Raw genomic sequence first — 27,343 nt, forward strand, 5'->3', positions numbered from 1 at the left:
ACACTATCTGACATATTCTTGTTATTTCAAGTGGCTTCTGGGTACTCGGAAGCACAGACTCATTCTGCCTTGAACCACTATCCTTCCAAAAATCATGTACTGGGATTCAGTCAATCTCAACGGGTACTTCCTAAGAATGAAATCCAATTCCTTCAGCCTCATTCCAGAAAGGGCTTAACGTCCTGCTGTTACAAACACACTTCAAACTTTAACTTGATGAGCTGTAATTCCCAAAAGGATGTCTTACTTAGAGAGTTTCAATATTATCAACAACTCTAATCATAGACTTACTATTTGAGTCCCCACATATACCACAGTGTGTGCCCAGCTATAGTCAGCTTCCTCTCTAGCTTCTCCTACTTTTTTTTTCTTGTATTCGCCCTACAGGTCTAATCTCTCTTCCTGCATTTTATTAATCAATATTACCTAACATTCTTTTCATATGTAGCCCTTAACCTATATCCTGCCAATCACTGAGTACTTTGCTACCTTGAAAGGGTCTGATTTAAGCTACATAAAGCTATATAAAACTCTGAATATATGTATAATAAAGATCCTTACCCTCAACACTAGTTCATCATTCACTTGGGTCAGTGACCATTACTAGTGGTACCTTGTAAAAAACCCACAAATCTGAACCTTATTATGCCCACATGGAGCACCAAGAGGAAGGCCAGATAATAGTTTAGAGTTGTCCAGTGTACAAACCACCTAAAATAACTAAGTATCGCTTTAGCACAGTTCCTCTACTAAAGTTTTGAAGTAGCAGTTTTGATGTTTGGCGTAATAAAGTATTTTGCTTTGCTTTAATCATCCTGCTCATTGCATTGGTCTGTATCACCTGAACTTTGGTTTTTGGATGGGAGGAGGAGTAGTGTGGCATCCAGTAAGTTCTCTTGGATGTAGAGAGAGGTCAGTGACTCCCATTATTCCCTCATCTTCAGGGTCCTAGCTTCTGACCATTTTAGAAGCATGAAGTCCAAGGTAGTGCTGGCTACATTTACTCTATGGAATAGTTTGAGCTGATTTAGGTGGACTTTAGTCTTCACCCAGTGTACTCGTTACAAATAAACTTTTTTATTATTATGGCAGTAGTTCAGGAATAAACCGGCTCCACAAACTACTTAGAAGCATAAAACATTTTAGGATGGTGCCACCTAATCCTGCTGGGAAAATTAAAATAATTACTTTTGTTGTCTCGCAGCTGGTTTGAGTCACTGTGAAATACTGTTTGCTAGTTCTAAAATCATTGCCAATCGATTTTCTCAATTGCTAGAATTCATTATCTCCCCAGCGCAGTCCGGCTTCGTGCCTCACCGCTCGAACTCTCTGAATCTTAGAACGCTGTTCGCGGTCCTCCACAGGATTAACCCCGAAGTCCTCGCTGCTGCGATACTCCTCGATACGGAAAAGGCCTTTGACACGCTGGAATGCCTTTCTTCATGTCTATCATGCGCCGCATGGGTATGCCGGCTGGCTTTATGGCCACCACAGCTCTGCTCTACAGCCGCCCTACGGCGAGACTCCGCCTGAATGGCACTCTCACACGCCCATTCTCTCTATCTTGAGGCACACGTCAGGGGTGCCCTTTATCGCCCCTTTCATTTATTCTCGCCATGGACCCTTTAATTCGACATTTCCAGGAGAGACACCTGCAGAGGGGTCTACAATTTAACACTGGCCCCCTCCTGGTTTCCCTGTATGCTGATGATACTATTTTATACGTCAGGGAACCCCAACTAAACCTAGAGCCGCTCATCAGAGAGATTCTTCGTTTTGGCCAACATTGTGGTCTAGGTATTAACTGGCACAAGTCTGTTATCTTTTCCTTGACTCCCAGCACGATCCCTTGGCCCTGTGCATTTCCTCTTGAATGGTGCTCAGACACGGTCAAATATCTGGGCATACACATCCACCTGGACACGGAACAGATCATCCGCCTTAATTATGGACAGGCAGTTGGGGCACTCGAGACCCAAGTGGAGAAACGGCTGTGTCTCCCGATGTCCATCGCGGGCAGAATCGCCATTATTAAAATGATTGTCCTTCCCAAATTTTATATCTGTTTAATAATATCCACATCCCTCTCCCAAACAGTTTCTTTTTAAAAATACAGTCGCATCTAATAAGGTTGGTCTGGAGTGGTAAACAGGTGCGCGTCCGCTGGCGGGTTCTCACCTTACCATATGATAGAGGCGGGTTTGGGGTTCCAGACTTCCACTTATATTATCTCGTAGCTCAATGTAGTTATGCCTTTGCGTGGTACCATCCGGATGCCACGATCCCGTTTCTGCGCCCGGAGGTGGATTTTGTTCTCCCTGAACGGCTGGCTACAGTCCTGCCCAGAGGTGTGCCTAGGGACCCTACTGATATACAAACAGTATCGACTACCAGCTGGGCCTGGGATAAGCTTAAATGATATGCAGGCGCCCTGGTGCTATATTCTTCGGCGCTTCCTCTCCCGAATGCCCGCTGGCTTCCTATCACAGGCGAACAGCTTGTACAACACACAATGACCAAGTTCTCCATCTCTACATTGGGTGACCTGTATCCTGGCGGTCACATTTTCTCGGCAACGGAAGATGCCTGTTTTCACGAAGCCACATTCATGGACAGCTTTGTACTTAAGCGGCTGCACTCTGCATTGCGGGCGACGCTACCTGGGTTCCCACTGGAGCCCTACTCATTTGCTCCTCTTTCCCTCCTCCTTGAAAGCGAGAGTAGAGTACACCTGATATCCAAACTCTACAAGGCCTGCTCTGCGATGATCCCAACCATAGACGACAAGGTCCGTAGGGACTGGGAAACTGATCTCGGTCGTCCCTTCACAGATGACCAATGGGCCAAATGCTGTAAAGTCATGAAAGACGTTTCATTGAGTAGCTGGCATAAACTGCTTCACTTTAAGTTTTTGCGCAGAATGTACATCACCCCAGTTAAAGTTCATAGGCTCGATCCTAGTAGGCTGCACACTTGCCGGAAATGCTGTGCCCCATACGCTGACTTTGCCCATCTCACTTGGACCTGCCCCATTATACACTCTTTCTGGGAGGCAGTTCACAAAGCGCTTGGTGACATGACTAAGCTCTCCCGTATCCCCCCACCAGAAGTGGCACTCTTGGGATATACAGTAAATTTCCCCAAAACTGTCCGTAAGTTTGCATCCCTTAGTCTGCTGTTAGCCAAACAAGAAATCGCAATTCACTGGGGTCGTACGACTGCCCCCACTTTGAAAAGTTGGTTGAACAGTCTTGCCTATTGCAACACAAATAGCGAAGTTTACTCCAGCTCATTGCCTAGTTCCTCTCGTCCCATCTGGGGTCCTTACAAGTTATATGTGGTCACCCTTCACAATTCCTCTGACTCCCTGATGGGCTGAGGCATAGTCCCTACAGGTATAGGGTAGACGGTCAAGGCCGCACTCCAACGAGGTCTTATATACAACATAGCACCCTGAGGTGATATGTCCCGACTCTCCTGGAAACTGCACACGCTGAGGTTGGGACGGGGTGGAGTATGTCCCGTACTATTAGGTGGAGACTCGACAGGCACTGGACATGGAGTACGCCTTGGAAATTGTATTAATCGTCAAATTGCTATTAACCTGGCTGCTATTGCTTTTTCTTTTGATATTGAGCTGTGACGGATTCTTTACTGTATTTCAATGCTATGTTTCTTTTTACGATTGCAATACTGCACAGTGAGCACATACAATTGTATCAATTTCTTTGTCTTGATAATCAATAAAAAGAGTTTAAAAAAAAATACTGTTTGCTAGTTAAGAAGTTGGGAACCTCCAGGAAATTAGTTCAGTGCAGGTGTGTCACTACTAAATTACAAGTAACTGCTTTTAATTCTACATGTTCTGGCCATTTCTTTATGGAGAATGAGATCAGAGCGTACATTGATTATTTACGTGTTTTTATTTCCTTCCTTCAATTTGCACCTATTATTAAGCTATGCTGTGTTGTAGTGACTAACAGTCATAGGTTTTGTAAGCCGAACGTCATCATTATTAAACTCAGAAAATAGGGAGAACACTGTCAACCAAACAAAACAAAAATCAGTTTTCCTTTCTAAGCAAGTTTGGTGCCATTGAAAATTAGAAAATAGAAATGATCTCAAGGCAATAAAAGTCCTAGCTCTGCTAGATTGTTTTTCTGTTAATTTAATTAATTTCAAGACATTTTTAAAATAACTATTTGTAACTTTTGAAAGTAGGCTTTCAGAAAATACAGCCTTGCACACACAGAAAACTTTAATAAGATTTTACCTAGAACCACCTTATTATATGGTATTTTGCGGGTAACCGTGAGCTCATGATCAAACTTTGTTGTTTCAGATATTGTAATTGTATTAATATAGTGCTTAGTACCCCTGGTGCGGCGTCAAAGTGCTATTCAGCGAGTAGCACCCTACTCTGGAACCCTAAATGGATTAGTGGTGGATTAGTATAGGCAGTGCTTGAAATGGAAAAATAGAAGTGCAGGTACTCCATACCAGATTACCGGCTTGTTTCTGAGAAGTACTCTCCAATTGAAAGTATTACATTTCTCTTGAGAAGTGCCGGTACTCTCCCTCTCAAAACAAAAAAGTGCTGGTACTCAGTACCGGACAGTACTGGCCAATTAAAAGCACTGAGTATAGGGAAATATGAGTTCATTTGAGAGGTGGACGTGCAAGTCTGTCAGTTGGATTCAATAGGATAATGGAGGGATACAAGAGAGAAGAGTCTAGAAAGTGTCATCTGGGAGATCATGCTAGTAAGATGAGGTTTGGGATGAGTAAAAAGAGAGATGAAGGAGGGAAGAGTCTCTGGAAATGGATTAGGGAGATCAAAGCAGTAAAATTAGATTTGGGATGAGCCATGTAGGGCTAGAGGATGGAAGAGTCTAGGAAGAATTATTTTGGAGATCATAGTAATAAAGAGGTTTGGGATGAGTCCGAGAGTGGAGGCAGAGGATATATTTAGAGAGGTATAGGGAGAAACAAAGAGAGGTGCATTGGAGAGAGTCAAAGATTATTATTTTTTCTTCTACAGTAGGAATTCAGTAATTAATATATAGATAAATAACTACAGAGAAAGGGTGTGCATGTATAAGGAATATAATATATTGAGTTTTAAAATTGTATTGTATAAATGCAGACTTTCAAGTGTTGTTGTAATCTAAGCTAATTTGTGCATTTTTCTAACTATTTTTTAAAATTAATTTTTATATTTTTCTCAATGTTTCATGGGATGCAAAACAGAATGGGTAAACATGATGAAATATGTAAACGAGAAGACATTTTTAACTAAAAACCTGATGTATAAACACTTAAGTGGTGTTGAAATCTAAAATTCATGCTAAACATATTCAGTGGTTCCACTGCCCTATGATTTTTAATATGCCTTATAACTTATTTCATTGTCCTTAAAAAATGTTTTCAAAAGTGGTTAATATGTGTTACTTCCACCCTTTAGTATTATATGTTATTTCATTATGGACTCTCCAGAAAGTCTTGACTCTTTTTAGGGGTCTTGGAACCATTATTTATGAACACTAGCATAAGAACTTGAAGCTGTGCTCCCCAAGATCTAGACTCTGGTGAGTGTTCTGTCATTGGCTAGTGCTCATTGCTTGTCCCAATATCTTTTCTTGTCAGTTCTTCCCACAGACAAAGTTGCTCAGGATCCCTTGTTTGCAGAAACTTTCGGAGGCACCTCTATACAACCAGAGACGATTTAAGGTATGGCTAAATTGGGCTCCTGCCCAGGCCTCTGCCTTTCTGGGTGGACCCTGATATAGCCAGCACTGTACTGCAGAGTGTGTTGCACTGATGCCATGAATACTTATTAAACAGATTGTTTTAAATATCATTTACCTTAAATGTATTTTTAATGTGGGTGATGTGTGTGAGTCGATTACAGAAATTTTGCTGAGAAATGTTGTGTTTATATTTCATGCAACATCCCAAAAAAGTTTCTTTTAGCTCAAAACAGGACGTCACATATGAGAAATGAGATGGTGTCACACAGAGATTATCTTCAGTAATATTAGTGAGCTGCTGCTGTGTTACAATATTTGAAAACACGTTAATATCCATGAATATTAGATGTAAACACATTTAGAATTTGTACCAGTGGGTCTGTGCACTGTCAGTGACCTGGACAAAGAGGGATGGAAGAGCTGAAATTGGATCATAAATTCAAAGCTGTACTTAGAAGGGGCCCCAAAATACGCTTGGCCCAGGACCCCAAAATCCTTAAAATGTCCCTGTATATAACTTAGAATTCTCATTCTGACAAAGAACCACAAATATGTGCATTTCACAGGCCTTAATCTGGGTTCTATTACTTGTTAAATTTTATTTTATTTCACGAACATGTTTTGTTCATTAGGTGCAGAGCTATTTTATTTCGTGTCATATTCACATATGAAACCCACCAAATCCATACAGTGTGATGACACACGTACAGCCAGCACACACTTTGCAGATGACAACCACTATGTCAACGTAGAAAGACAGAGGACGTAAAAACGGGCGACGAACTTTTGCTACTGCCTCTTAATATCACACTTGAAGGATATCTGTCCCAGACAGGAACGGCCCCATGTAAGTTTCCCTGTTACAAACTGACAACAGGATTACTATTAGAGCAGCAGAGTTTCCTGTGCGGTCACCTCGTACATAGCTGCAACGTTACTTTTTAAAAGTGGAAAATGTAGCTGTACTTGTAAGATTGATTTAAGCGCCTGAGTCAGTTTGCTGTGTATGGATGATGGCGCTTTAAAACTTCATGATTACTAATGCATAAATCGTGGCAAGATGCAGGTCAAAAATCCACATTTTCGTCTACTTGCTGATTCCATACCCACGACACAGGCTATCGAAAAGGTGGGCTTTCTTGTGAAATAACATGATTTTTTCAACTTTATAAAAAAAAATCCGTTCTTTGTGCACTTGCTGCCGCAGTTTCTCCGTCGGTAAGCAATCTAAATTCCCTGTGTTGCTGTTGTGCCAAATTACGAGTACTTATTACGTGATAGAAAGACATGGTAGGTGGAATATTGTGCATCGTGCTCAAACGTAAATGTAAATCGGAAGAAACGAGTTAGTTGTCGTTTCACAAAAGCCAGCAAGCTTATGACAGCAATGTAGTTTCGAATACAGAAGTGTTAAAGGTGAGCAACAAAGATTCGTTTTGAAAAAGTTGTTGCAGAACTTTAAAAATGTTTACAAGACAAAAAAAATGTACAGTTCACCTGCCAGGTACCGACTGACTTAGACTCGCTCCCGACCTACCCCCGCCGCCCTCCCCCTCTTCGGTCTTGCTTCAGCTCAGCTTCGGAAAGTTGAACAAAAGTCTCTTTTAATAGAATTTCCTCCTAGTTTACCTGCGCCGGGCAGCAGTAGCAGCAGCAAAACTTCAGCCAGAAAATATCCCGAAGTTTCTTCCCTTTCCCGCAGGTGCTCAAGAGGTAGGGAAACTACACCAAGGAAACGAAAAATATATGTATGCGCAGCTTGGTAAAACACCAGCCTCTTTTTCGAAAACATGGGTTATAACTTGTTCATTCCCTTCCTATTATTATTATTTCTCGGAAAAAAATGAGCGTATTCTGCTTGTATGCTTTTTTTCAAGTTGCAACCCTCTGAATGCTCGAGGGCCTTCCGTGGGCTCACCTGTCGCTCCTGTCCCGCCTGCCTTCGGGGCCAGTGTTACCTACGGGGGATTGGTTGCGTCTGAGCAGTGCTGGCCCTTTATCGACCACGATGGGGCGAGGTCCGGAGAAGCCACAAACGGCGAGCCGGCGCATCTTGAAGATTTTGTACTCCTCCCTCACATGCCCCCTCCTTCTTTCCGCACCCACCCCCCTACACCGACCCACCCCTTCTTCTGGTGAAGGCAGAGTGAATGAAGGAAGCTTAGCTGGTGGGGTAATCGCCACACGCCACATGTTCTTTCCTTTTTTTTTCTAACGTGTTCGCAGCTCTCTTGATATTTTCTGTATTCGCACGACAGGCGCATGCACCATGCCACAGATCATGGACAACACTGGCAAGTGGGGCGTCGATCACTATTAGAGTTTTGGAAGTTTTTAATTGAAGTGTACTGGCCTGTGCACAAATATTTTACGATAAGGTTGGTGCTGTGAAAGCTTGCCAGATCTGGAAGAGGCTGGTTCTGTTATGGTTACTAATAGAGTTGTCAGCCTGCAGAAGTTAAAACGCCATCCACATTCTGGCCCAGACAAGCTCACCCAGTGCCCTTCACATACAAAACCCAAACGGGCAGCTGTCTAATTCGCCTCCTGCTGGAACGTGACAGATCCACTTACATTTAGCCCTGCACTGTATGGCAGATGGTCTAGTGAAGTTTACATGAAAAAAAGTGAAAAGTGCCAATAATACATGAATGTTCTTATGCAAAAGTCCTTTGAGATGTTCATTAGTGTGCTGGCCATGTAGGCTTTGCCATAAGGGCTGTATAACTTTTGGCTTCAGAATAGAATGCCTCCACATTCAGGTTTACTGGGAACAAGCACTGCAGATGCCCTTTAAACCATCAGATGAGCAAACATTACATGTTTATCGAACTCCCCAGAGTCAGCTCCTACTGGATACCTTCATATTAGGAAGCCTCAGATTTTAGAACAAGCACAGTTCTGATGAGAACCTCTGATGACATAGCAGGGTCGAAATACATCAATAACTAGAAAAGAGACTGCTTTGCAAAAGTGACCGTCTTAATTGGGGGCTAAAAGAATGGGTTCATTTATAACCACATTAAGCTCAAGGAACAATTCCCCTTATTTCTTTGATGGAATGGGCTCTCTGTAAAAGAATGGACTCCTGAATGTCCCATTCAAACAATGATTGCTAGTGTCTTCTTTTAAACTTAAACTTGGTGCGCGTTATGGCAGATTGTTGTGTTCGTTGCTAACCATAAATGGCAAATTTCAGTGTTTTTTTTCTTGTGAAGGTAAATATATATATATATATATATATATATATTCATTAAAAGAATTAAAGGTTACAGGAACTTTATATTTAGGAAATAGAATTTAAAAACCTTAGAAATTCACTGAAAAAAACTAACAGTTACAGGGACGTTGTAGTTAGGCTCACATTTCACCTTCACAAAACTATTGAAATTTAGCAGTTATAGTAACCTGAGCTAACTATAACTTACGCCCCCGCAATACGCTGCTTATGACCTCATATATTACATCACTCATGACATGGTCAGTGACATCACTGATGACATCATCAAGTGAGTGTGTTTTTAAGAGTTTATGGGTGTTACACATATATACTAACCTACTACAAAAGTTAAATTAGTATACTAGGTGCACTACTACTGAGTGATACTACTCTAAAGAGGGGCGTGGCCAAGCCATCGACCAAGATGGCCGCTTGGTGTTGAAACTCGGTTGGCCGTCCCGGCTAACCTGCATCATCCCCGGCGATCGCTGCAGATATCGCAACATGCCTGACAGCGCTGAAGTGCTGACAACGTTCTGATCATGGCAGGCTGACCAGGTTGCGGAAAGGAGCCTCCGGCGGCGATCTCCGGCACTCGGAAGCTGCAGGGGCGGAGTGAAGACCGGCGAGAAACTGCGCCTTCCAGACGTGTGCGGGCCGGAGGACGGGGGCTAAGGAGGAGGGTGCCTGATATGGACCAGGGCCCATTGTGGCGGTAAGTGGGCCGGGCACGATCTGGTGGCGGTGACTAGCCCCCTGATTCATTATCTGCTCGGCTGGGTGCGGCTGCATTTGGCTGCACCCGATCTCGGTTCCTCGCGCCCGCCATTTCCCGGAGGCAACACGGGGTCAGGGCCGGCTCGTGAGCCTGGGAGGCTCCTGCTCAGACGCGGGTGGCCGCGGAGCTCTGGGGGGGAGGTGGGCTGGTATCGACCCAGTGCAGCTACGCCCAGCCGCCCCCTGATGCGGCTCCTGCTCCCTTCGGCCCCTTGGCTGCAAGGCCTGCGAACCTTTGGCTCATTACGTGGCTCCTAGCGGCTCAGGCGGCCTGCCAACCTGCAACTGACCGTCACCTCATCACAGTGTGGGCATACACCCTATCCTGCTTCTGGGGCTCCGCTGAAGCCTCTACACCTGGTCAGCCATCCACCGCTGGCCTTCTACGCGCCGCCCCGGGGGGCCTGCCTCTACTGATACACATGCATGGGCCGGATCGCTGCCTGCCATAAAAACACTGGGTCTACCCATCGGCCTATTAGGGGCAGAGGACCTGCGCCCCAGGCCCCAACTATAATCTGCTATCCCCAGACCTGCTGAAAGGCCAGTGCAGCCCGACAGGCGGGACTGAGGCCTGCCTACCACGTCATATCCAAGTGCCTGGATTTATGCGTCCGCTCTGTGGGCCACACAGTCATTCACTCCAAGCCACCCAGGTGCGGACGCCAATCACACTGCCGGCTCCCTGATCCCTTACACTGCTTCCTATATTGCTCCTTCGCCACTTCAGGCCTGGTCTAGCGCTCTCATAGTGGGAGACTATGCTTTGTTCTTTCACTGTTTCACTGGTTGTGTGGTTCCACGGCATGGGCCGCAAAGACCCCAAACAGAAGGCCCTCCCCTTCGAGAGGCTAGTGGATAGGGCCCCTGAGGAAAGCTCCAGAATGGCGAAGGATGCACAGGGCGCGGATCTTGCTGACGACTGGCCCGCCTTGTCCACATCAATGATACAGGAGATGAGAGCTGGCTTTAAGGCGCTAGATGGGCGATTTGACACACTGGACAGGAGTTTGGCTAGCATGGGTGCCAAAATCCAAGTACATGACAGGCTCCTTGATGTGGCGGAGGCGCGCATTTCAGACATTGAGGATGGCACTGCGCAGTCCCTAAAAAGGTTAGAGCGCGTTGAGCGAATCCTCAAGGAGGTGGCAATAAAGAGTGAGGACCTGGAAGCACGAAGTAGACGCAATAACATCCGCATCCTGGGAGTGCCAGAGAATACCGGCACAGGCCGAATGTCGAGACTCTGCTGGCTGACCTGTTCGGAAAAGAGTCCTTCACCACTGGGTTTGTGATAGAGCGCGCACACCGATCCCTGGGGCCCTGGCCTAATCCCAGTTGCCCCCCTATGCCCATTATTGCACCTATTATGAACTTCCGGGACCGTGACACAGCACTGCGCCTCGCAAGGGAACGAGGGGACACCACATGGCAGGGCTGTAAACTTTCCTTTTACCCGGACTTTACTGTTATGGTGCAAGATGCTTGCCGTAAATATAATGGGGTCAAGGCCACTCTCAGAAACCTGGGTTTAAAATATAGAATGCTATACCGAGCCAGGTTGAGAGTCGATGTGGGTGGTAGGGCTCGCATTTTTTACACTTCTACCGAGGTACAGGAATTTTGTCATGCCTACAGACAGAATAACAATCAGACTGAAATGAGTGAGGTGGGGCCCTCCCCACGCACAGCGGCTCGGTTGCAAGTATTAATCTCTTCTCTGGCTCCGGTACTGGTTAACTCTGCTGTGTTGTTCGCCCTTAAGTGTTATGGACGACACCGGGATAATGCCATTCATATTTCTGCAATGTTTCAAATAGCTGACCGACTGATGTGGCGTTGCCACCCCTCATGGTGTATACCTTGGGTTTGTTCTTGATCTTACTGATGTACCGTTTTAGGGGTTTCTCATTCGAGTGTAAAGTCCATTGGTACTTCACGCTCTGCTGTTTATTATGGAACTGCCTCGCTTTGATCATAGTGAGGTTGGGTGGGGGGACAAATGTTATTGTTTAAATATTGAGAGATGTTTGCAGTCATGTTCACTGTCGCAGTTTTTTCCTTTTCACCACTGTTTGTATATGGCATACTTGACACATCCTCCTGATGGCTCAGCTGGGTAGTGTAGATGGTCCCTCTGGCTTAGCCCTGATGTCCTGGAATGTCAGGGGTCATAATGACAATCGCAAGAGAAGACAAGTGGTGCATTATCTACTTAGACACAACGCATTTGCCCAAATCAGAATCGGCCGGCTTTGCTGCTAGTTGAGGAGCGCACAGGCATTTTGCTAATTACAGCAATTACGCCAGGGGCACTTCTTCCTTATCCATAAAAGGGTCTCTTTCACGCCCGGTCCCGTCATAGGGGACAATGAGGGTAGATACATCATCGTCACAGGTTCACTCATGGGACACAGTATGGCACTAGTATGTGTGTATGCCCCGAACACTGATTCCCCTGAATTGTTTCACTCACTACATGCCCAGCTAGGACGGTTAGAGCCCAGTTTGCTATTGACGGGGTGGGGACTTCAACATGCTCCTTGACCCTAGATTGGATAGCACCGCCACATCTCCAGACACAAAACCATGGGCACGCCGCACTCTCTTAGAGCTTTGTGAGCAGCTATAGCTTCTAGATATATGGTGCCTGCGTAATCCTGCCCTCACAAACTACACCCATTATTCTGGCCAACATAATACCTGGACCAGAATCGACTTTTGGCTGGTCTTCCCTGGCATCTCTGGCTGGTTCCGGTCTCTTGTGACACTACCAAGGACGTATTCAGACCACTTGCCGGTGATGCTTCACCTGAGGGTTCTTCGCCCAGAGGGATTTGAGCAGCAATGGAGGTTTCCAAGCCGCGCCCTCAAAGATGATCTTTTCAATGCAGAAGTATGCGAAGCCATTGAAGACTACTTCTCCATTAACACTGGTTCTGTTGATACATGGGCAGTACTCTGGGAGGGTTTCAAAGCCTACATCAGGGGCGTCTGCATTGCCAAACATGCCGGAGTACTTAAGGATATCCGCAACACTGTCGCGCATCGAATGCGACCTCGCGGACTTAGATAACACAACGCTTCACTCTACAGACCCGGGAACGGCGGGAAGACTCTTAGCCCTTCTTGTTGACTACAGGGAGGCAGCGGATCGAGAGATATTATACTTAGGCAAGTATCAGACTGCCAGGCGGTATGGTGAGGGAGAGCGACCTGGCAGGGTACTTGTGCAGACGCTCCGGCCCCCATACAGCAAAGCCTACACCACCGAGCTGCGCTCTTTCACAAATCAGCCGCTCACCTCCACCTTAGAGATTTGAGACGAATTCTTGGATTATTTCTCGGCCCTATACACTACTAAAGTAGGGAGCGACCCCTCGGCACAGGAAGCCTATCTGTCTGAAAGCACTGGTCTATCTTGAAAAAGATATGCTGGACTTCTTAGCAGAACCAATATCCGAGGCCGATGTCCTCGGAGCCATTGATACCCTCCGCTGCTCCTCGGCCCCTGGGCTGGACGGCTTTACTTGGGACATTTACAAGGCATACAAGGACATACTGGTGCCACAGTTAATAGAGGTTTATGCAGAGGTCTTCGAGAAACAAATACTGCCCCCCCACGCTTCGGTAAGCGGTCATTATACTCCTCCCCAAACCTGGCAAAGATCCGTCCTTATGCGGATCCTACAGACCACTGTCCTTACTAAACCTAGATTATAAAATTGTAGCCAAGATCATCGCCAATCGCCTCTCCCAGTTTATGGAATTTATCATATCTCCGGCCCAATCGGGCTTTGTCCCCCACCGATCCACCTCACTAAATCTTAGGACTCTCTATTCTGTCCTCCACAGAGTTAATCCAGAGGTCCCGGCTGCTGCAATCCTGTTAGACGCGGAAAAGGCCTTTGATTCTTTGGAGTGGTCCTTCTTCATTTATGTTATGCGCCGCATGGGCATGCCAATGGGATTTATAGCTACCACTGCATTACTATACAGCCGGCCCACGGCTAGACTGCGCCTGAACGGCACTCTATCCCGACCCTTTTCACTTTCCTGTGGCACATGTCAGGGCTGTTCCCTGTCTCCTCTATTGTTTATCCTGGCCATGGATCCTTAAATTCCGCCATTTCCATGAACGGCATTTACAGAGAGGCTTGCAATTTAACACAGGCTCCCTCCTAGTCTCACTTTACGCAGATGACACTATCCTCTATGTTAGAGATCCCCAGGTAAATTTGGAGCCGCTCATTAGAGAAATACTCCGATTTGGTCGCTTCTCTGGCCTAGACATCAATTGGCATAAGTTGGTGATCTTTCCTTTAACATCCAGTACGGTTCCATAGGAATGCGAGTTTCCCCTGGAATGGTGCTCTGACTCGGTCAAGTATCTGGGTGTCCATATTCACGTAGACACAGTCCAGGTCATCCGCTTGAATTATGGGCAAGCAGTCAGCACACTAGAGACCCAAGTGGAGAAATAGCTGCGTCTACCATTGTCCATTGCCGGCAGAGTTGCGATTCTTAAAATGGTAGTACTTCCCAAATTTTTATATCTTTTTAACAACATCCCCATACCCCTGCCGAACAGTTATTTCTTGACTTTGCGTACACACCTTATCAGATTGGTCTGGGGCGGCAAGCAGGCATGAATTCGTTGGCAAGTGCTCACTCTTCCATACGACAGAGGGGGGTATGGCATCCCGGATCTACAATTGTACTATCTAGTGGCCCAATGCTGCTACGTCTACACCTGGTTTCATCCGGACGCCAGGATCCAATTTCTTCGACCGGAGGCAGATTTTGTCCTGCCGGATCGGCTGTCCACAGTGCTGCCCAGGGGCGTTCCAAGAGACCCTAATGACATACAGACGGTTTCCACCACCAGTTGGGCCTGGGAATCAGCCGAGGCGCCTAACCGGCACCACCACATTATATTCCTCTGCATTACCTATCCCCAATGCCCGCTGGCTGCCATAACCGGCGAAAAGCTGGTACATCGCACCTTAGCCAAATTTGATATCACCAAACTCGGAGATCTATACCCAGAGGGGCATATATTCTTGGTGTCGGAGAACGACCGTTTACAAGACGTAACCTTTATGGACAGCTTCGTGCTGGGCCGAATCCTTTCAACTCTCCGTGCCACACTGCCTAACTTCCCCGTTGAACCTGAATCGTTCACCCCTCTAACATTGATTATCGAAAGTGCTAATAGTGCTCATCTAAAATTTAAACTATATAAAACTTGTGCTAGGATGAGACCGGTGAACGACGACAGGATCCGCAAAGAATGGGAATCACAGATGAGCAGTGGACCAAGTGTTGCGCAGTAACGAAGGAAGTCTCTCTCAACAGCAGGCATAAACTTCTTCATTTCAAGTTTTTATGTCGAATTTACTTCACTCCTGCCAAAGCACACAGACTAGACCCGTCCAGACCACATAATTGCCAGAAGTGCACGGCGCCACACGCAGATTTTGCACACCTCACATGGAATTGTTCCAATATCCAGGCATATTGGGAACAGATACACAGCGCACTAGGAGACATGACTAAATTGTGCCTTATCCCTACACCGGAAGTGGCTTTACTGGGCTACACGGTCAACTTGCCCAAAAAGATTAGAAGATTTGCTTCCCTCGGTCTGCTGCTGGCCAAAAAAGAAATAGCCTTACTGTGGGGCCGCAAGTCAGCTCCGACGCTGCAGAATTGGCTACACAGCCTAGCCTAATGCAGCACTAACAGCGAGGTTTACGCCAGCATTATGCCTAGCTCTTCCCGCCCTAAAGACATATAGGGCCCTTACCGATCCTATGTGAAGGATTTGTGGCAATCCTCCAACTCCCAACTGGAACGGGCATCGTACCGGAGGGGGTGGGGTGATAGATCTCCTTCCTTTTATATTGTGATGCATAACCATGGCCCCCCCCCACCATGCCAGCGACCTCTCGAATGTTTAGTCCTTTGTCTGTTGCCTCCAAGACTTCCAGGGGCGGGCGATTGTCGGATGGAAGCCACAACAAGGGAATGGGATAGAGCTGAGGGACTGTATTTTTATAGAACTGCCGAGTATTATACACTGCAAGCCATAGACGTGTGCGTATTGCAATGTTCAATTATGTTATTTATATCAATGATTCATGTGTGCACATGTGGCGCACATACATGCCCTAAGGGCATGAATGTGTGCCACATGGCACTTTTAAAAAAGCAAAAAAGTGCTTTTTTTAAAGGAATTCGCTAATTACCACCAACTTGAAGTTGGTGGTAATTAGCGATTCCTTAAGGCTAAAGTACACTTTCTTTTGTGCTACTTACATTGCATTTAAGGAATCGCAATTTGCAATTCCTTAAATGCAATTGCAAAATAAGGAATCACAATTTTTGCGATTCCTTATTTTGCGAGTAGGTTTAATCTTACCTACATTGCTCAAAGCCAAATTGCGATCGCAAAGGCTGAAATCCTGCGAATTTCGGCATTTGCGGCCGCTATTTGGCTTCCTACATCTGGCCCTTGGTAAATAATTGGATGTGTCAGTAGCTGTATGGGTGAGTGTGTGGTTATGTGAGTGGCTGTATGGGTGAGTGAATGATTGTGCAAGTGACTGTACGAGTAAGTGAGTGGGTGTGTGAGTGCCTCAATGGAGGAGAGAGTGGGTATATGAGTACTGGTATGGGTCTGTAAATGGGTATGTGGTTTTGTGTATATCAGTGGGCGTGCAAGAGGTTCTATTGGGGTGTGAGTGGTTCTGTGGATGATGTCATCAGTGATGCCATTTGAGATGTCATCAGTGATATCACTGACCATGTCGCTAGTGATGTAATATGTGAGGTCATAAGCAGTGCATTGCAGGGCATAAGTTATAGTTAGCTCAGGTAACTATAACTTCTAAGGTTTTTTTAATTCTATTTCCTCACTATAATGTCCTTGTAACCTTTGGTTTTTTAAGTGAATTTCTAAGGTTTTTCAAATTCTATTTCCTAACAATAATGTCCCGATAACCTTTGTTTTTTTAATTTAATTTCTATGGTTTTTGACTAGTAGTCGTGTTTCCAGAGTGGTGGAGAATGGGGCGGGCCTCTGACCATCTCCCAGGAATCAAGCTTTAAGAGACTTACTGAAGGTAACTGGAGACCTTCTTGACCCCGAAGTTCCCTCAACATCCAAGAGGATTTCATCCCCTGACCAGTATTGCACCTGGAGTCGCATTTGCAGAGTGGTGTAGAAAGGGGGCATGGTCTCTGAAGTCCTCATAGCAATTGCGCTCTGTGGAACTTATTGGAGTTAACAGGAGGGGTAATTGTCTCACAAAGACCCTCTGTAGCCAAGGGGACTTCATCTCCCCTTCAGCAGTGCACCAGGAGGCCCATTTGCAGAGTGGTGGAGAAAGAGCATGTGGCCTCTGAGACCTCTCAGCAATCCTGTATTGTGGTTTTCCTTTCACCACAAGCCTTTGAAAAAGAAGATTGACTTCAAAACGTGTCGGCAGAAGCGGTGTAATGGCTGCGAAAGGATTCAGTAGCCTGACGTTATCCATACCTAATAATAAAGGGCATATGCCTGAAGCTCTGTGTTGGTGTTCGAGTGCTCCTTACAGAACGATACAAGCTGGAGCAGTGAGATATAGGCGGCGGTCATGCCGATGAGGATGCACCACCCTGAGAACCTGGGGGCCTCAGGGGTTGACATTTGCCAGCCTCTCTATGTGGGACACCAACAAAGGATTGAGGAGGCGCCCGCCTGCCGAGGCTCATCTGCGGGCCTTGATTTTACCAGCAGGACAATTCATGCACTTCATAATAAAGGTAAAAACTGGCACTGCAACTCCCATAAGACTTTGCGCATCTCATACAGAACAGCCCATTAGAGGGTGTGCCATTATGTGTATTTAAGAGAGGCTGTGACCGGATCGTGCTTTTCCTTTCACCACAAGCCTTTGAAAAAGAAGATTGACTTCGAAACGCGTCAGCAGAAGTGGTGTAATGGCTACGAAAGGATTCAGCAGGCTGACATCATCCATACCTAATAATAGAGGGCTTTTGCTTGAAACTCTGTGTTGGTGTTCGAGTGCTCCTTACAGAACGATACAAGCTGGAGCAGTGATATATATATATATATATACATACATATTCCTTTGCTCGCCAAACACTGCTGCTCTTGAAGGATGATGGATGCCGCTAACTTGCTGAGGCGAATCCGCTTTGTAATGCAAACCAGTCCTTACGGAACAGAAAATGTAGCGCACTCAGGAGTCCGTCAAAATAAGTTTATTCCACCTCAGCTAACAAACACGTTTTCGCCATTACGCCCTTCGTTCACAAAGGCCGCAATGGCCGAAACGTGTTTGTTAGTTATGGTGGAATAAACTTATTTTGACGAACTCCTGAGTGCGCTACATTTTCTGTTCCGTAAGGACTGGTTTGTATATATATATATTTATATATATATATTAATATATATATATATATATATATATAGATATATATATATATATATATATATAGATATATATAGATATATATATATAGTCACCAATTTGCTCAGTGGAGGGCTTTAAACTGGTCCCGAAATGACATGCAGGAAGTGAACCCACCAGAGGGCAGTGAAATGAGCGACGGGAATACATTTCCCAACATGCACTGTGGAAAATTACTCTACTTAAAGAGATTACACCTGAGACTATTGGGAGTCTCTGTAAAGCATGCTGGGAAGATACAGCGTCAATGAAATTGGTTTCCTGCGTGTGGCCTCTGATGAGAAGCGCGAATGCTTCGAAACGCGTAAGGCCAATGGGACGAATTACCGTGAAGGGAAGCTGCAATGGTTTGAATAAAGGTTTTGAAAACCTCCTGCAGGCGAGTTGCGGCCTCATCTCTGAGCAAATTGGTGACAATACACATCGCGGCGGCTCCGGCCGTGGAGGGATCGCGCTGCCTGAAAATGTCGAACAGGACCACAGAGAGGTAACGTTCCTCTTTGACTGGCGCCAGCAGGGACACTATTAACATTGCAGAATCCTTTCAGGGAGCTCAATGGAGGGCTTTAAACTGGTCCCGAAATGACATGCAGGAAGTGAACCCACCAGAGGGCAGTGAAATGAGCGACGGGAATACATTTCCCAACATGCACTGTGGAAAATTACTCTACTTAAAGAGATTACACCTGAGACTATTGGGAGTCTCTGTAAAGCATGCTGGGAAGATACAGCGTCAATGAAATTGGTTTCCTGCGTGTGGCCTCTGATGAGAAGCGCGAATGCTTCGAAACGCGTAAGGCCAATGGGACGAATTACCGTGAAGGGAAGCTGCAATGGTTTGAATAAAGGTTTTGAAAACCTCCTGCAGGCGAGTTGCGGCCTCATCTCTGAGCAAATTGGTGACAATATATATATATATATATATATATATATATATATATATATATATATATCCGGCTTTAACACTGGTGGTGCCCTGTACGACAATCTTTGTAAGCGCGCCCCCAAGGACCACCTCTGCCACAGATTCCCTCACCACCGCCCTTTAACAGTGCCCCTCCAGTCTCCAGAGTTTTATAGCACCACTCATACCAGAGTAAGGTGTCAGAGCACCCTACATCACACACACATTGCACAGAGACAATCATAGGTGTGTAAATCAGTGTATAGGAAATGTTACATCAGACAGGACTACAAGGTGTAGTGTAGGAGTGACATGTCATCGATACTGGAAGGCAATATAGTTTAAGAGTCCTTTTTCTGGAAAAGCACAAATTCAGAATTTGCAACGTAACGCCATTGTTAGGGGTTTTCTTTAATAACAAGTATTGTTTTCTACCCAAATGGCAAGATTAGGATAATGAAAGACTGGGCAAAAAAACATAGAGCTCTAACATATACCTTGCAGTTTACACAGAGCTCTTTGATGACAGTTAATAGCTCAATGTTCTATATTAGGATTGACCTACTAAAGACAAGTAACAAAAGGAGCTCTATTACAGAAGCAGTATCCCACTGACCTATTTTACATTACATGCACTTTGTTATACGCATGGTACACGTTTTTAGAGTTAGGCATTTTAACCCTCTGCACTACCTTACCATGAGTCAAAACTTCCACTAGACAAACCCTCCATCTCTTTCCAGGAAGACTACTCATCACGGGGGATATGTTGCCATTTTAATTGATGCCTGAATATTGCTTTTTAAATGATAATATATTTGCAAAAATGACTGATGCCCCCACCCCAAGTCAGCGCCCGGTGCAATGGCACCGACCGCACCGCCCTAGAGCCGGCCCTGTATATATATATATATATATATATATATATATATATATATCTCACCAAAATGCCCTGCATTAGAGACGCACTCCTCCAGCCAGCGAATTTTCACAATTCATTTATTTCAGGAACAGGCATTTTCATTCTGCTTCAATACATCCTCCTGCCTGACGCGTTTCAGAGCATTCACGCTCTTTCTTCAGAGGCAAATTCAACTGCACACAATGTTCTGGCTCCCATAGTTCCCTGCATGTTCACGTTTTAAAGGCCTCCGGTGTGCCTTGCTTGATTGCTTTAATCCCAATGTATGCTGGAACTTGTGGTTAAGCGCCCTTAATTTATATCCTCCAGTGGATTTTGTGCAGTTAAAACAATTCAAGGATCGATATTACCCTTCAGTGGGTTACAGAAAGACAATCCTGTTCCTCAATTAGAAGCCAGCTGCGCCGATAAGTTCTCCTGCACAGTTCAGGAAAATCGGGTCCCTTTTAATTTTTGAAAGGCGGTGCGTTTCTCTCACGGCTGGACCTGCCGTGTCATAAATCTCACCAAAATGCCCTGCATTAGACGCACTCCTCCAGCCAGCGAATTTTCACAATTCATTTATTTCAGGAACAGGCATTTTCATTCTGCTTCAATACATCCTCCTGCCTGACGCGTTTCAGAGCATGCAGGGAACTATGGGAGCCAGAACATTGTGTGCAGTTGAATTTGCCTCTGAAGAAAGAGCGTGAATGCTCTGAAACGCGTCAGGCAGGAGGATGTATTGAAGCAGAATGAAAATGCCTGTTCCTGAAATAAATGAATTGTGAAAATTCGCTGGGTGGAGGAGTGCGTCTCTAATGCAGGGCATTTTGGTGAGATATATATATATATATATATATACACATATTTGTAAAAAAAGAAGCAGAGAACTCTGGGTAATTCGCAAATTTAGGTGGAAAGCAGCTCCTGAAAAGAGCACCCTCAACACTTGCGTCACTCTAGATCTGCTCACCTCAAATGTCTGCTCCATGTCCCTCCTGTCCTCTGTTATCCGAGTCCATGTCCCTACCCCAATTCCTCCTGCCTTCCATGATCCAATGTACCATACTTGTGAACATTTTGAACTTGGTAAGAGGGAGATTTGGAAAAAAACTGGGGTATTGATTTTCCCTTTTGAGTTACATTGAAAAAGAGGAGATTGTAGACAGGAGACAGATCAAATAAAGCCCATTTGAGCTTAAAAACATTGGACGTTTCCTGGCTGAATCAGGTCTTTTGGTATGTATGGTTGTACTACCACTGCCTCTTCCTTCTGCCCACAATGGTCTATTATATTGCCACAGCCTCTCTTGCCAGTCCTGTATTATTGGTTTGTTGCCCATGCCCCCCTTTCCACTCCCCTCCATAGTGTGTTGTGCTGCCACTGCCCTTCCTGCCTGCCCAGTGTGGTCAAATAGTTGCCTCTGCACCCTCCTACCTGCTTTAAATTTTCAGAGTCCGTGCCCCTGGCCTCTGCCTCTCAACAGTATCCCAATGAACAACTAGATTGCTAACATTCTAACTTTATTACAAAAGTGTGGAAGGCCTGACGTCATCTTGATGTAGTCAAAACTAATACCTAGAGTATTTCCTTTAGAAATTACATATATGAGAGGGTCTTATTTGCATCAAAATTATGGTTAGTGCTCTAAAAAACTAAAATGAGGACATATTTTCTGAATTTTCAAACAGCGACAAAGCACTTTTAAATTATTTGTTATCTTTATGTTTTTTTATCCAGTTGACCAATTGATTAAATGTTGCACTTGGGGGAGAGGATGTGGTGTTACTTCCAGAGCTGCAGACTTTGCAACTGGGGAACCAGGTTGGAGTTTCTGCTTCAGCTTGACATTCTGTGATTCTGGTCAAATCACTTAGTCTCCCCATGCCTATAACCAAAATGAATTTGTTCTTGTGTGATGTAACCAATGCTCATGTAAAGCACTCCAATACCTGACAAGTCTGCACTATATACAACTGCAAAAACACAAAAAATAAAAAGTGTTTTGCACACGTCTGTCATTGGGCTACATGTGGGCTACATCTGGGTGATATTTGTGCTGCATTTGAGCTCTTTTGTCTCTGGTGGCCATCTTGGGAGATTTATTTGTTATGAAGTTTCCTAATTTCCTCGTTTACTGCAGTCTCCTCAGTAGGAAATGCTTTCAGTTTTTTACTTTGATTCCATCATGAAGGTATTCAGATATGTCACACATTTGCCATAAATTCTGAATGTTAGCACTCTAGTTGCTCATTAGATCACTGTAGTAAAGCTACTGCTCACCACGGAAGTCTGCTGCTGGTATTAAAAGTGCATTTTTCATTCTGCATGTCAGAATTTTTTAATGAAATAGAAGAGGATTTGAGAAGTCACTCAAAATTTGCCCTAATTATTCTTTCTTCAGCACTAATCATAATTTCAATGGCAAAATGAACCCCCTCATTGTGTTCCTTTTTAAATTAAATGTTTTAAGTGTTACCAGTTTATTCCAATCAAGATGGCTTCAGGTGTGCCATACTTTTGTCATAAGTAAGACAGTAAGCGCTCTAGTTGTTCTTAAGAACACTCTGGGACATTCTGTCATTGGGCTATACTTGGGCTACATCTGGGTGATATTTGTGATACATCTGGGCTCTTTTGTCTCTGGTGGCCATCTTGGGAGACTTATTTGTTATGAAGTTTCCTAAATTCCTCATTTACTGCAGTCTCCTCAGTAGGAAATACTTTCAGTTTTTTACTTTGGTTCCATCAAGAAGGCATTCAGATGTGTCACACGTTTGCCATAATTCTGAATGTTAGCACTCTAGTTGCTCATTAGATCACTGTAGTAAAGCTACTGCTCACCAGGGAAGTCTGCTGCTGGTATTCAAAGTGCATGTTTCAGTCTGAATGTCAGAATTTTTTTATGAAATAGAAGAGGATTTGAGAAGTCACTCAAAATGTGCCGTCATTTTTCTTTCTGCAGCACTAATCATACTTTCTATGGCAAAATGAACCCCCTCATTTTGTTCCTTTTTATATTAAAGGTTTTAAGAGTTACCACTTTATTCCAATCAAAATGGCTTCAGGTGTGCAATGCGTTTGTCATAAGTAGGACTGTTAGCGCTCTAGTTGTTATTTAGAACACTCTGGGAAGCTGCAGTAGAACACAAAGGAATCAACTAACAGTCTCTGCCCTTGTTGGAAGTACATGTTTTACTGAGAATGTAGACGTCATTCTCACATGACTGAGAAAGATAATGTGAATTTACCAAAACAATGCTCTCAATTTAGCTTATAGATCACCTTCCAAACCTCTGTGGGAAAAGCATGAGAAAATAGTTTTCTCTCAAACATGATTCATGATATCCCAGCCAGCAGAAGTTTTTTCACATGGTAAAATCACCTTAGAACACACCACAATTCCTAAAATGAGTATTGATACCATCAACAAATGATTTATAATGTAACTAAAGTCTTAAAACCTTCTATTAACTGCAATGCTTTTTAATGAGGTGCTATCATGTATATTGGTCCCAAGATGGCTGCCAACACTTCTTGGATGAAATGCTGACAGCCAATCAGATCTCACGATGAGATGTGTGGTTAGGCTCCACCCAGATATATATGTGATTTTACTTTTGATTTTCTCAGGAACTACTGAACATATTTGCACCATTTAACCAAAAGGCACGTCTCTGAACCAAGGTCTACCTTTCTGCCAAATTTGGTGTAATTCCGTTCAGCAGTGCGGGCTGTAGCTGCGATTAAAGGTCCCTATGGAAAATTGCATGGGGAAAACACGTTTTGGGACCCCCCTTTTTTCTCGGCCCCCGCTTGACGAATCACCCAGAGACTTTCAGGATAGGAGCGGACCGGAGCGCCCCACCAGTTTTGAAAATTTCGCGAACATTCGTCAACCGGCGCCAAAGTTATTCCAAATAGAATGTTGCGGATTTCCTATGGATAATAGGTCCTATCTATAACTACATACTGGTGACTGCGGGTAGGTGATATATATATATATATATATATATATATATATATATATATATATATATATATATATATATATTACCTACTGTCGGTCGCCAGTAGGTAGTTATAGTTAGGACCTATTTTCCATAGGAAATCCGCAACATTCTATTCCCAATAACTTTGGCGCCGATTGACGAATCTTCGAGAAATTGTCAAAACTTTTGGCCATCTCCGGTCCGCTCCTATCCTGAAAGTCTCGGGATGATTTGTGTAGCGGGGGCCGAGAAAAAATATATATATATATATGTGTATATATATATTCACTGAAAAAACCATAGGTTTCACACACGTTATAGTTAGGAATTAGCATTTAAAAAACCTTGTAAATTCACTGAAAAAACCATAGGTTTCACACATGTTATAGTTAGCTGGACATTTTACTCATAAAAAACCAATGAAATTCCCCCGTTATAGTTAGTGCAGGCAACTATAACTCACGCGACCGCAATCCTCTGCTGATGTTAATACTGTATTTAGACACTTATTTGCCCATGTCTTCTTCCATTAAATTTTAGCTATACATATATTACAAATATTTTTTTTTCATAAAGACACATATGTCATCAGCAGAGGATTGCGGTCGCGTGAGTTATAGTTGCCTGCACTAACTATAACGGGGGAATTTCATTGGTTTTTTATGAGTAAAATGTCCAGCTAACTATAACATGTGTGAAACCTATGGTTTTTTCAGTGAATTTACAAGGTTTTTTAAATGCTAATTCCTAACTATAACGTGTGTGAAACCTATGGTTTTTTCAGTGAATTTGTACGGTTTTTTAAATGCTAAGTTACTTTACGCCGTTCGTGGCGTGCGCGCCCACTTAACGCAGTTCATTCGGTGCGCGCACGGTGCGCTTCGCGCGCCCACTTTACGCAGTTAGTGCCGTGCACGCACGGTGGGCACGCGGTGCGCTACGCGCACCGCGTGCCCACGTTACGCTTTATGGGCCATGTACGCACGATGCGCTTCGCGCACCGTCCGCACATGGAGGACATATTATGCGCTTCGTTGTGAAAGGTAATCATTTAGATGTTCCTATAGTTTGTAAGTCATGCTGTGGTAAATATTTCTCCTTTACCGGGACTGAATTTGATACAGGAACATAATAAAATAGCTCAATGAAATGAGAGGCAGAATCCGTGATATTAGAGTTTCAGAATGGGCTTTATTCCAATAAGCGATTATAATCGGATGCTTCAAGTTCCATCACCACGGGAGTTCAGGAAGTGAAGTACATACTTTATTGACAAGCAGTAACTTTTATAATACATACATCATAATGAAGTGAATACAGTAGGCGTAACAATTGATAAGGACATTGACGTTTTGGTGTGCGTAGCCGAAAATGGGTGTAATAATGAGTAAAAAGGAACATGATTGGCTATGATGTAATACATAGGTGGATCTATAAGATAATACTTGGCATTGATGCGCGCGCAGCAGTCTGACGTGTAATTGACGTGTAACTAGGGGGTGACGAGGACTTGACATTTAGCTCTACGTGTGGAGACAAGAAGTCTGGGGGGTCAAGTCAACCTAATCCCAAATCATATCTACATCCTATGTTTAAAGAACTATGTTATCCACAAAAGAAGGACTCTCGGACAGAATCTATTCTATACTGACTGTGCGTGCGTGTACAAGCGTCTAGGTGTCTACACTGAATGCGAGGGGGTAGGAATATTCCATGGTAACAGGGCTATGAATTACTTGCATGAGGACAGAGAAGATGGGCCTTTTTGCTTGGTAACTGGAAGAATGTTTACTTAAGCTACTAGGCAGGAATGCATCGGCTGAGGGGGAAGCAGATAATTCGAAGGTGAAATACAGTTCTTGGCAGAGAATAGGCTGATGTCAGGCTTCGTGAGCCGCGCAGAGAATGAGACAAAGTTCATGGTCACGGATGCAGGCTTGAACTGGAGCTTTCAGAGACAGAAGGCAAAAGGAGTTCGATGACAGAATCAGGGCCTACTTGCCTGAACTGTAAAATGGCATAAGTGAACCATATAAAGCCGGTGGCCTTTCATATTTAGGAATGGAATATCCAGCCCATTTATGGCGGATCTGACAGAGGACATGTTGACGGTGGACGCACATGTGTTTGCGTCATTATTACTGGAACTGGAGGGAGCATACATGTACTTGTGACATGCACATAGAACCGTTGGGGTCCAAGATAGGGGACATAACTGACCAGAAAAATCCATATTTCCACATTCCCTCCTTGTCCCCTTCTTGCCCTTCACGAGATATCAATCTTCATCAATCCATTTATCTGTTCATATAGCATCATTTGTTCTTCTTTCTTCTTCCGGGATCTTGAATGAAAATCTTGATGTGGAATGCACGATGTGGCACACAGACCACAAATTGCTGGTCCACATTGCAGACATAGACAGCAACTGAATAGTATGAGAAGGCTTATACCTAGGAAGGATAGAACTCTCCATCCCCAGGCTGATACCGTATTCCAAAACCAACTGGACCAAGTCCAAGTGCCTGGGTTCTGGTGTATCTGGCTTACTATCTTATGAAGGCGAGTGATGGCTTTATATACGGATGGCGAATTTTCTGGTATGAATACGCAGCAACTTGATCCGATGACCCTACAAGCTCCGCCCCTATCAGCCAGGATGACGTCAAGGACAAGACGATTTTGAAGCACAACAATCCGCATAGCAGACTGTTCTTCTGTTAAATTGCCTAAGGCGGAAATAGTTTCATTCACTACTGCTTCAAGGGTTCTAGTTAATCTACGTATTAGCTTACTATTAGTAACAGTACCTATATAGGGAAAGATGCCTTTATTGAAATCTACATACTTGTCCCATGCCGTCTCAGTGTAATCGACAATGGGGAGATCTCTCCGTTCTCTATTGTGTACTAAATGAATATTTCTGTAATAATCAGGAGGAGCTAGGAAAACAGGTGGCAAAAGGAATGCTATGTAGCAGGTACCATCCCAATCTAGAGGTAGACGCATATATGCAGTCTGACCACATATAAAGTAGGAGTGGCGAGAAGTTCTGAATGAAGATTTGCCTTGATCACTGAATTCTACTGTAGTAGTGCATTTACTATGGCCCATATGTATAGAACCAACCTTTCTTACACACAATTCACCCTTTGCTGGGAATACTGACATGGTGGGTAAGACTAGCTCAACTTCGGATACGACATTTAGAATCATGAGATTAGGTGTAAAATTACCTAATCCATATACTTCATTTTCTAGATCAGTTCCTGTTCTTTTGGGGCGACCCTCCTTGTCAGGGTAGCAGACTTTGAG

General features: G+C 44.3%; 2 protein-coding genes across 6 annotated transcripts in view; one reads left to right on the forward strand and one right to left on the reverse strand.

Annotated features, from left to right (window-relative positions):
• NFE2 (nuclear factor, erythroid 2) overlaps window positions 1–7,802 on the reverse strand; it is a 196,145-nt gene extending 188,343 nt beyond the window's left edge. Inside the window, exon 1 of the mRNA XM_085654736.1 lies at window positions 7,669–7,802. Coding sequence (XP_085510862.1) covers window positions 7,669–7,802 — 134 coding nt within the window. The remainder of the gene's footprint in view (window positions 1–7,668) is intronic.
• The window catches only part of COPZ1 (coat protein complex I subunit zeta 1), a 906,679-nt gene that overhangs the window by 319,179 nt on the left and 560,157 nt on the right, over window positions 1–27,343 (forward strand). For 2 of the 5 annotated variants that reach the window (XM_085654738.1, XM_085654742.1), the window contains exon 2: window positions 5,647–5,730. The exons of the other annotated variants lie outside the window; for them this stretch is intronic. The gene's annotated coding sequence lies outside the window, so the exon portion shown is untranslated. The remainder of the gene's footprint in view (window positions 1–5,646; window positions 5,731–27,343) is intronic. 5 annotated transcript variants of the gene reach the window in all.

This window comes from Triturus cristatus, chromosome 4_1, assembly GCF_964204655.1.
Source record: "Triturus cristatus chromosome 4_1, aTriCri1.1, whole genome shotgun sequence".
Classification (NCBI taxonomy): Eukaryota; Metazoa; Chordata; class Amphibia; order Caudata; family Salamandridae; genus Triturus; species Triturus cristatus.